This window comes from Cryptomeria japonica, chromosome 4 (assembly GCF_030272615.1).
Source record: "Cryptomeria japonica chromosome 4, Sugi_1.0, whole genome shotgun sequence".
In the NCBI taxonomy this organism is placed as follows: domain Eukaryota; kingdom Viridiplantae; phylum Streptophyta; class Pinopsida; order Cupressales; family Cupressaceae; genus Cryptomeria; species Cryptomeria japonica.
In genome coordinates this window covers 503,377,801-503,388,655 of record NC_081408.1, presented here as the reverse complement: position 1 = coordinate 503,388,655, position 10,855 = coordinate 503,377,801, and the positions used below count along the sequence as shown (strand labels likewise).

General features: G+C 34.9%; 1 protein-coding gene across 1 annotated transcript; it reads right to left on the bottom strand.

The window, feature by feature from the left end:
* Positions 1-8,465: 8,465 nt before the first annotated feature.
* On the bottom strand, positions 8,466-10,032 carry LOC131053484 (uncharacterized). Its single transcript, XM_057988109.1, has 4 exons — positions 9,832-10,032; positions 9,623-9,718; positions 9,206-9,480; positions 8,466-9,103 (listed from the first exon to the last, which is right to left on the bottom strand). Exons 1-4 carry the CDS (start codon positions 9,941-9,943, stop codon positions 8,522-8,524), a joined length of 1,065 nt encoding a protein of 354 aa, XP_057844092.1. The 5' UTR covers positions 9,944-10,032; the 3' UTR covers positions 8,466-8,521.
* Positions 10,033-10,855: the final 823 nt, after the last annotated feature.

The window sequence follows — 10,855 nt, the reverse complement described above, 5'->3', positions numbered from 1 at the left end:
TCATCAATTTGTGCAATCAAACATATCTTCTCAGCAGAATTCAAATGAAATATATTACCTTTTGTCTAAGTGCCAGTTGCAATCTCCAATCTAGATCTATTAATGCTTTTGTATTTTTCATCCTTGAATTGTAATTGAAATCCCTTATCCACCAACTATCCTACACTCAAAAGATTATGCCTTAAACCTTCAACATAATAAACATTATCAGTATTGTGCTTACCATCTAATGATATAGTTCCTCTTCCTTTGATCATGCATGCTTTGTCATCTCCAAATCTAACCAGACCGCCATCAAATTTTTGCAAAGATAGAAACTTCCTTTTATCTCCAGTCATATGATGTGGACACCTACTATCAATTACCCATTCATCTTTATCTTCAATTTTACCAGCAAGGGCCTTTTCTTTAGGTACATTCTCTTCCAGTACCAGATCATCTTCCTTGATAGCCACGAACACCCATTCCTTTCCATTGTCAGAACCACTAGCAGAGTCTTGTGCTGGTTCATCATTAGAATCAATCACACCTTCCTCATCCGCAAAGTAGCATGATTTATCTCCGTTTTTCCTGTACTTATGCTTGTTTTGATATCTAGGGTTAGGCTTAAAAGATCTTCTAGCTCTTTCTTCAAATCTTGAATTCCTTTCAGGACATCTAGATGCAAAATGACCTATCTTATTACATGCAAAACATTTAAAGGGTGATTATCCTTCATACTTACTTCCTACTGGTCCTTTAGGTACTCTTCTAGCAAATAGGGCTTCAAGTTGCTCAAATTCTTCATCTTCCCTTTTCATATCTTCCAATTCTTTTGCATACAAATCTTTCCAATCTTGCTTGCCAGTTGATGATGTAAATGCATGAAAAGCAGGTTCAAACTTCATAGCTTGAGAAGGTCCAAATTCTTCAAGCTCAAAAGTAGATAATTTCCCAACCAAGGTATCCCTATTAGCAAAAGTATTTTCCATTGTTCTTAATTCATTAATTGTAGTAGCCTTCATCTTATAAGCCAGTGGTAAAGCTCTCAGAACTTTAGAAACTATTTCATCTTCACTTAGAGATCCACCACAACATTGAATTCCCATAACAATTTCATTTACCCTTTCCATAATTGCAGTAATCCTTTCATCTTCTTCCATCTTGAAGTTTTCATATCTCACTCGGTAACCATCAAGTTTAGAAATCTTAACAGTAGGGTCACCTTCATTTAGAGTCTCCAACTTATTCCATATAGCTTTTGTTGATGATTTTTCAGTCAATCCCATTATTTGCTAATCAGAAAGTGCACACAAGAGGGCTCCTCTAGCTATGCAATCATTCTCAAGCTCCTTATCCAAGTTTTTCGGAGGAGGATTTCCAGATGCCAGATTAAATTGTGTTACACCATTCTCTGTGATCTCCCAAATTTCCTTACCAAGACATCTCAGATGAGTCTCCATATGAATCTTCCATACTCTGTAATTTATTCCATCAAGCCTAAGAATTTCTCTCCGAAAGACAACTGCAGATGAACTAGATGAACTTGAACTGTTAGATTCCATAGGATCTTCCTCAAGCGGTTAAGCATTTGCAGAGGGGACCAGTGCTCTAATACCAATTGTTAGACAACTCAAATAACCAGAGGACAATTGAGAGGTGGGGGGGGGGGGGGTGAATCAGTTGTCACCAGATTATCAAAACCTTAAGCATTTAAAACTTTATTACCAAAACACAAAAGATCAATACTGGAATACATAAACCAATTACCGAAATAACAGATATACCAACTAAGAACAAGCAACAATTAGAGAATAGATACCATGCACATGACACCAAGATTTGTATGTGGAAAACTCGGTAAAGGGAAAAACCATGGTGGGAAGCCTACCCACAGTTAGATAATACTTCTGCAGTAAGTATGTGATTACAAATTAAGGGGCCTGCACTTGCAAGAAGGCCAACAGCCTAGAGCACATTGCTCATTACAAAAGGAGTCTCATTGACTACATAAAAATCTAGACTACAATCCAGAAGGAAGAATGGACTGCAATAATAGCATCTCCAATGCCTGAGTACAATTCCAGTTAAGCTCAATACCAGAGGTCTTAAACCTCTTTCATAAACCCAACTCGATCACCTATAATCGACCAAATCCTTTGCATGAATGATTATTACATTATTCGCTTGCATACAATTATCCATCCATGATCTACAATGAGATCATACACATATATATACAAACCCTAGACCTTAAACAGTTAGGTCGGCCACCCAGACAATAATTTAATTACATAATTATAAAAAATGTTGGCTTGAGACCAAACAAATATCATCTAACCCATAATTCATCCTAGAAACACATCGAGATGACCAAACAACACATTACATTAAGTCGGTTCATAACCTAGATAGTACCAGACCCAAATTAGGTCCACACACGCTAAAGCAATGATCCCAATTAGTCAAGTCTCGAACATGATCACCATCAACATTATGAATTCCTACTAGAAGTCGCACCAACACCACTTATGCATAATATCAAAAGATCTTCAACAAAGCTCTGTCGGTGAAACCCTCACCGGATCAACAAACCAGGCTTACCAGGATATAAGATAGCATCCGATCACCAGATCAATACCAACTATCTGAACATATATCTGAGTAGCATGAATAGCAGATCTAAGCCAATTCCATAAGCCAAAGCATACCAGAGTATACCAGATCACCATGATCTAACCAACCAGAAACCAATCAACCTACCAGGACCAAAAGGATACCGGTGAACAACCAAAGCAACTAGTGTTGACATCAATGACAAAAAATCAATGCAACATATAATCAATTCCTCTAAATGGCCAACATCGTGCATCGTTTCATGTTTTGGAAGTTGTTATCAGTGATTTGAGCCGACATGTTACCATTACACTTTGATGAGCCGGTTGGTCTTTTGGCCGACTTGATTAAGTTGTTATTATTTGCAGACAATATAAATAGAAGTTTTGCGAATCATTTGAGGGGGAAAAAGTCAGAAGATCAAAGATAGAGTTTAAAGATCGAGTGTAAATGTAGAAACGATGAGATTTTGGTTCGGTAGGACTGAGACTGGAGGGATGAGGTCCAGATTAGTGTTGAACTGACGGCCTGTTACCAGAGGCCGAATTGATGAATTTATGATTTGCGGATCTTATATTGTGTTGTAAGCATTGTTTGTATCCTGGATTGGGATCCAACATGTGGCATGTGTAATTCTTCAAACTGTAATAAGAATTGTTCATATTGTTTACCGATTGGGTATTCTGTGTTGTTACTGGTTGTTCTCTTTTCTATTTATGGTGTTGTATTATCGGTTACCGATATGTTTTTCATGGTTTTCATGTTAGGCTGCAAGGTTGGGTTGTCCTTAATTGCATCTCCCTACCTTGACTACATCAAATGGTATCAGAGTTGGTTTGTGAACCTCTTTTTGAAGGACCCGGTTATGCATCGGTTTGTTGGAGAGGAAGTTGAGGTAACTTGTGGACTTTTTCAGATCTTTGAACATGAGGTAGAGCAAGGTTCGCATGTAGATCACTGAACCTAGAGCTTGAGATTGAGGCAATTGGTGGGTGGAGACTTGAACAGATCACCGATTGAGGCAGGCTATAGAGTGGACTGGTAGATCGCCGAGGAGAGGCAACCAAAAGCTGTAGTCAGATCACCAAACCCCCTAAGGAAGTTGCAAGTACCTATTGACAAATCACCAAACTAGATCAAGTGATGGGACTCACTTTTCAATTAACCCCGAGAGTCTGATGCAGGAGCACCGGTCTAGTTCTTACCGGTTGAGGCAACTTGCAGTGGAAAATTGCTTGAGATCGTGGCATTTCTTCTTGTTCGAGTGTTTAGCATTGTGGTTTTGGGTTTATGTTCATGATCTTTGTCGTGGTAGAGTTTCATGACATTTGGATTTGATCCTAGGGAGTTATTGATTCCGGTATTGGCCCGGTTGATATGTTCTTACTGGTTAGCCTTGCAGTGTGTTGAGCAAAGTTGGATCGAGTTGCGGTTGATCTCCGTGACTTGTGGATAGTTAGAGATGTTGTTTTGAGCCTTGGTCGGTATTTCCGGAGGTCCGCGCATCGTTTCATGTTTTGGAAGTTGTTCTCAGTGATTTGAGATTACATGTTACTATTACATGTTTCATGAGTCGGTTGGTCTTTGGGTCGACTTGATTAAGTTGTTATTATTTGTAGACCGTATAAATGGAAGTTTTGCGAATCATTTGAGGAGACATAAGTCAGAAGATCAAAGACAAAGTTTAGAGATCGAGTGTAGATGTAGAACCAGCGAGATTCTGGTCCGATAGGACTGAGGCCAGAAGGCTGAGGTCCGGATCCGTGTTGAACCGACGAGCTGTTACTAGAGGTTGAATTGATGAATTGATGATCTGTGGATCTTATATTGTTTTGTAAGCATTTTGTGTATCCTGGACTACGATCCAACATGTGGCATGTGTAATTCTTTAGACTATAATAAGAATTGTTCATATTGTTTACCGAATGGGTATTCTGTGTTGTTACTAATTGTTCTCTTTGCTATTTCTAGTGTTGTATTACTGGTTACCGGTATGTTTTGCATGGTTTTTGTGTTAGGCTGCAAGGTTGGGCCGTCCTTCATTAAATCTCCCTACCTTGACTGCATCAATATTTGATCTTAACAAAAATGATTAATAACTTGTCAAGGATAATTCAATCTAAAAGTTATTGTAAAGACCTTGATAATTAAAAAAAAATGTTGTTTGCAATTTTATATGTTGGTAGATCATAAACTTTTTCCAATAGAAAGGTATTGTTGTTGAGGACCATGGGAACCTTAGGATCATGTTAAGTCACTTGTAGCTACCTATAATTTCTCAAAATTCAACTCTAAATGCATAAATATTTAATATTTTGATTCAAAAAATCAATGCATGTTTACTTCTAGAAAATAAAGTATCAACATAATTGGATAAAATAGAGAAATATGATGATATGATTATGAAATAAAAAAGAGAATATATGCTTGTTGGGAGAAGAAAGATGCATAAAAAGATTCATTAAAATTTGTAATCATGGTTTGCAATACCAAGACCTAATAATATATTTGATTGCCATTGTTCCCCTTCTCCCATTGTAGCATAGAAATCAAAGTTAAACATGAGAATCCGATATTTGTTCTTAAAGAAGAGGTATTGGATCTTTTGACAGTAGTTGAATCCTACGAGGCTCATATTTAAGGTTATGATATGGTCATTGCTAGAAGGAATGTGGGTAAAATTCCTAATGTGTGTATGTAGTATTTTCACATGGGATTCATGATATAGTTAGCCAACAATCCCGTTCTCCCAATATGTCTCATGAAAATAAAATTGAAAATTTTTGGGTTCATCTTGTGTTGTTAGAAACTCAAAGATAAACAATTGAGCATGTTGATGATCTCCTAATAAGAAGGGAAGAGTTTCCTTATGATGTTTACAAGGATAATCATAATGATAAGGGTACTACTTAGATACAAATGGATAATATAATTCTTGGTGGTAGAGATTCAAATAAATCTTATATATGAACAATATTGGTATGAGAAATCAAGAGGTAAAAAAAATGACACTTGTTGGTTTCCTCGTCCTTCTAGGAAACCATGCAAATAATAAGTTTAATATGAAGATGAGGTGTTGTATCACCTTGAACAATAATGGCTTCTTGTAAAAATAAAATTACAGAAGGTTAAATTTGGCACTTTTATGAATCCAAATATACTCTTAATGGCTAGAGAAGAAAATATTCATTAGGAGGATGTATTTGTTGATTATTATGAAGAAGAAGATGACCACTCCTTTGCATTAGAATATGAATTCATGGACAAAGAAGATAATAATAGTTATTATGATGTAGATGAGATATAAATATTATTAATGTTGATCAGTTAGAGTTACCTCCTCAAAACATGCAACATTCTAGGTAACTCATGCACTTGTCCCTACAATCCAAGATATCATGTGAAGACATGATATCTTGTATAGATGTAGTAGTGGTGAAAGTACAAAATATATACCACCTAGAAGATGAACATATACATGTAGTGAATAATGTTATTGTTGTTAGATCAAGTTATTTTTTCATGCAAAAAATAGAAAATCACAATGAGAAGAGAATAAGAGTTATTGAACACACCGCACGACTAAGAGTGGGGGTTGAATCCGTTTGAACCTCAAATTACTTTACTTCTAATCAATTTAAATTGAAACCATAATTAACATATTACTACAATTATGAAACATGAAAGAAAAAATGACAACAAACACATGAACATTAGATTTAGGTGGAAAACCCAAAATAGGGAAAACTATGGTGAGAATCACACTCACAATATGATTAATTGATTACAATGTTTAGTCTCAAGGCCAACAAGCTCATTGCCCCTGAAAGGACCTACAAGACTAAGATGCACAACCTTAGGGAAAGATATAAAGGACTTGTAGTATTGAGACTTATTGTCTCAAGGAAAGATACAAATGAATGCACCAACTACCAAAAGGAACACACCTTCTTCTAGTAGGTGTAGAGGATCAATGAATTGAAATGAACAAGATCTCCTAATCATGAAATTGTCCTTAAACCACCGTGTCAAGCGACCAATATCATGGCAAACATCTCTGACCTCAAATAATATCTCAAAGCTCATCACAATTGTCTTTTACACTTCTGCTATACCAAATCTACTTGTGTATCAATCATATCCACTTGACATCAATTCACATACATTCCATGCTCAACTCATACATCCACACTCATATATATACAAGATAATTCATTGAAACCCTTAGCAAAAGTTTTATATGTTTGAACATGTGAGAGAAGATGTTACTTTCTCATTTAGGCATTACGAGACATGTCGTAAAAATATGCCAAACAAAAGTGTGCTTTTGAATATAAAAAATTCATTGGGTATTAGTACACCATGTGAATGTTCATGTGTAGTGCTCAATTTTAGAATAATTTGTTGCTTTTCAAACTATTCAAGCTAGCAATGGTTCATCTTTATTGGTTGTGGAACTATATCTTTGAAATCGAAACATAATTTTTTATGATTAATTTTAAATCCAAGTAGGTGCAAGATTTGAGTGTGAAATTGCACCAATATGGTAATTTTCAACATAATATTTAAATATTAGAGAATTTTTTAAAACCTTAAGGATATATCAAAAGAAAATACGAGATGCTTTAATTTTGATGGTTAACTCAATTAAATGGTAATTAAATACATTTCATGGTACAAAGTACATACCTTATACTTTTCCTATTCATTTCAAACCCATCTACATACATCCACAACAACTAGTTGTAGTACATGTTTTATATGTTGTTAATCATAAGTAAAATATGTAGGTATAAAATTCACCCCAGGTCAAATCCATAGTATGAATTAACATAGTTTTCTAAAACTAAATTTTAAAAGATTCCAAGTTTAATTGTCTAAGTTAACTATTACGTGTTGAATTGAGCATTAAATGTGTTAATTTGTTGACTAAAGTGTTGTACAAAAAACCCATAATTTACTTTTAAGAATGCATTTTCTATTATCTCTTCTTCAACTAATTGCATCACCGCTTAGAAACTATTATCAATTTACCCAGCATTAATATTTTGTGTACAAGTAGGATATACTCCATAGTTACTTTTGTCATTCATTTTTATTCCAAATTTTTAATTTGGATACAATAGTTTAACATGAGAATATATTCATTGGCAAAATTTCTAATGTTGATTGTAAATATTGCCTTTTATTCAAACATAGATTATACACATGGAAATGACACAAATTATTTATGTAGATATTTATAAAATCTATGAACGAGGGCCATTTTTATAAATGTGAAGATCAATTTTGTAGGCATAGGTTTAACTTGCAATAGACAACATAAGGTCTAGCTATCCTATCATATTTTTTACAAATTTGATCATTCGGCAGAGATTTAAGCACAAAAAATTGATCTAAACGAAGTACCTTCTTATCATATTTAAAGTTGATTCCTTGAACATATCTTTGTCATTTCAAAGATTATAATTAATGTTGTTACCACCTTAGCATCATAATCTAAGACATTTATTGACTATTATACATTTAGTTTAAATTACTTTTTTGAAATATTTATTTTCCTTTTAGATCTAGTATTTTTCGCCAAAGGGCTTTCTCTCTCTCTCTCTCTCTCTCTCTCTATCTCTCTCTCTCTCTCTCTCTCTATATATATATATATAATTGTTCAATTGTAAAAAATAATGTGCATGTCTAATCAAATAAATATATCAAATGTACAAAATTAAAATAGAACAAAAATTGAATATTGAATAATAACAATTACTTATAATTGATCTGCTCCATAGAATTAATTATTAAAATAAAAACTATATTAACATGCCAAGACCTAAATTAATAAGGAGCTTATTTGACCTCAAACTCAAAACATTGAAATAGATTACAGTTCTTTCTAGCAAAGTTTATGTTGCACTTATAGCAACCTTCCTCAAATATTAGCATTTTCACTGTCTTTACCAAGGGGTGGGAGATAGCCGGCTATACAATAGAACCTAAACCTTTGAAAAGCCTGAATACCATCCATTGACACATCGTAATTCTTTAAAGTTGACTTCATTCTTTCCCAATTTTTGTTCCATTTTTCTTCATTCCGACCATTTTCCTCTTTGAGAATCTGCCTTTTTCCTTCTTTCATGTCTTCATTCTTCCCATTTCCCTGTTCGACTGTCTGCTCTTTTGTTTCTTTTTTGTTTTTATTCTTCCCACTTTCGGTTTGCTCTTTTGCTTTTCTAATGTCTTCTTTTAAGTCGTCAGACACCTGCTTTTCTAATTCCTTCACATCTTTCTTCATCTCATCAGATAGGAGTTCTTTTAACTCTTTCATTTCTTTCTTCAACTCAGCCAACGAATTCTCTAACACGTCAAGTCTCTTTTCCATTGAATTGGCCGATTTCTCTGAACGAGCATTCTCACTGCTTTCATAGAGGGTCGCCTTCGTATCCATTAGATGCTCTACGATCATCAGAAGTGAAGGTGTATTCGTTTCAAGATCAGCAATTTCTTTCCACTTCTACAATACATGTTTTGAAAAACATTCTGTTAATCTCTAGTTTCCAAAGGATAAATGTCAAGTTTGCATAAAGCTAATGAGTTAAATTGCAGACTGGCATACCTCTATGACAAGATTCATGTATTCCTGCCATTCCCAACAAATAAAAATCCACGTGATTAACTGTACTTGCCATCCATTTAAATACTTTGCTTCTTTGCTTGCAGAGAAAATGTACCAGACCAATCTGTGGTAATTGAGAAAGCGCTTCCACCCGCGAGGATGTTTTCTGCCCTCCGTAACCAACTTTTGAAAGAATAAAAAAGCATTCTCCTCTCCTTTGCTATACTTTACGAATAACATCTCTCTGAGAATAGAAGAACTCTGTTTTTGTTTCCCTGGATTAACGTGAGAGTTCAATCTTAATATTATTTATTGGTGAATGCCTAGAAACACGAATTCAAAAGTAATATTAAATACAATAGATCTCACTTGTTAGTCTCTTTCTTATTTGCTTTTTGCACCCGGGATATCACTCACCAGTAATAGTAGTCTCCATATTTATAATGATTTGGGCTGCGTTATCTTGTTCTACAACTTCTCCTTCTTCGCCACCGTTGCTTGAGCTCCTATCATCTGAAATTAGAATTGCGAATAAGATGTTTGTTTAAGCGGTATCAAAAGATAAAAATAAAACTCAAAGCGTTTCCGAGGAATTATCTTGTTCATTCTAATAACTCTATCCTTACACTTCTTTTCGTTTTCTGATACACCCAACTGTCCTCTCAGAAACCTCCTTGATTCCACATCACTAGGGTCAGGGAAGTCAAGTTGCAGTTGTATAATTTTTTGTAAATACATGTCTGCCAATTCTTGTTTATCTTTCAGAGATTCATTAGCATTTACATCTTTATATCTATTAATTATTGCTCTTTCTATTAATCTTTTGTCCATCCCTATCACCACACTGATTTCGCACACTCCCAATACAAGATTAACAGCTGACAAAACCTGCAAAGAATATTAAATATGTTTAAAAAAAAGAATGGAAACAAAAGAAAACTTATCAACCTCACACTAACAAATTTCACTCAAAATAAATACAAGACTGGGAAATTAATAAATTCCAGTTAATATACCTGTAAGATCACAGATTCCTCGCATCTATCCAAATCGTCCACAAAAACGATTATTCGAAGATTGCTTCCTGATGGAGGGATTACCTTTGGAGCTTCTATGGTCTTTTCATGGCTTCTGCGATGGAATAGCAATGATGTTATGCACGATTCAGTAATTAGACCCCACAGCGCTGTGAAGGTGGTCAAGACCCAAATGAAACAACTGAATACCCAGTAAGCTTCTTTGCCAATTTCATCTTTCAAGAAAGAAATGTCTGAGATCACCCGTTCGTGATAACCTAATTTGTTGGCATGATCTGGAAATGAGATATACTGCATTAGTTGAGTACTAACGGGCTTTAAAATGCCCATTATTGACTTTGTCAGAGTCCACACAATTATCACTGCAGCTGCCGGTGGCCATGCATATTTTGCTTTTACCCATTGCTTTAACTTGTCACTGTCCAATATAACCCATGTAATCCAAGTGATCGAACTTAGCAGAACAAATGCAAGGAGAGAGGGAAAGAAAATTTGAATCCATAGAGTATGTTTCTTCTTTTTCCAGGCGTTTCGCCAGCAGGTGCTAAGTCACTGAGCCTGTGTCATAATTCCTTCCAATTCTGTAGTAATCTCGACTGCTAATCCTGCCAAA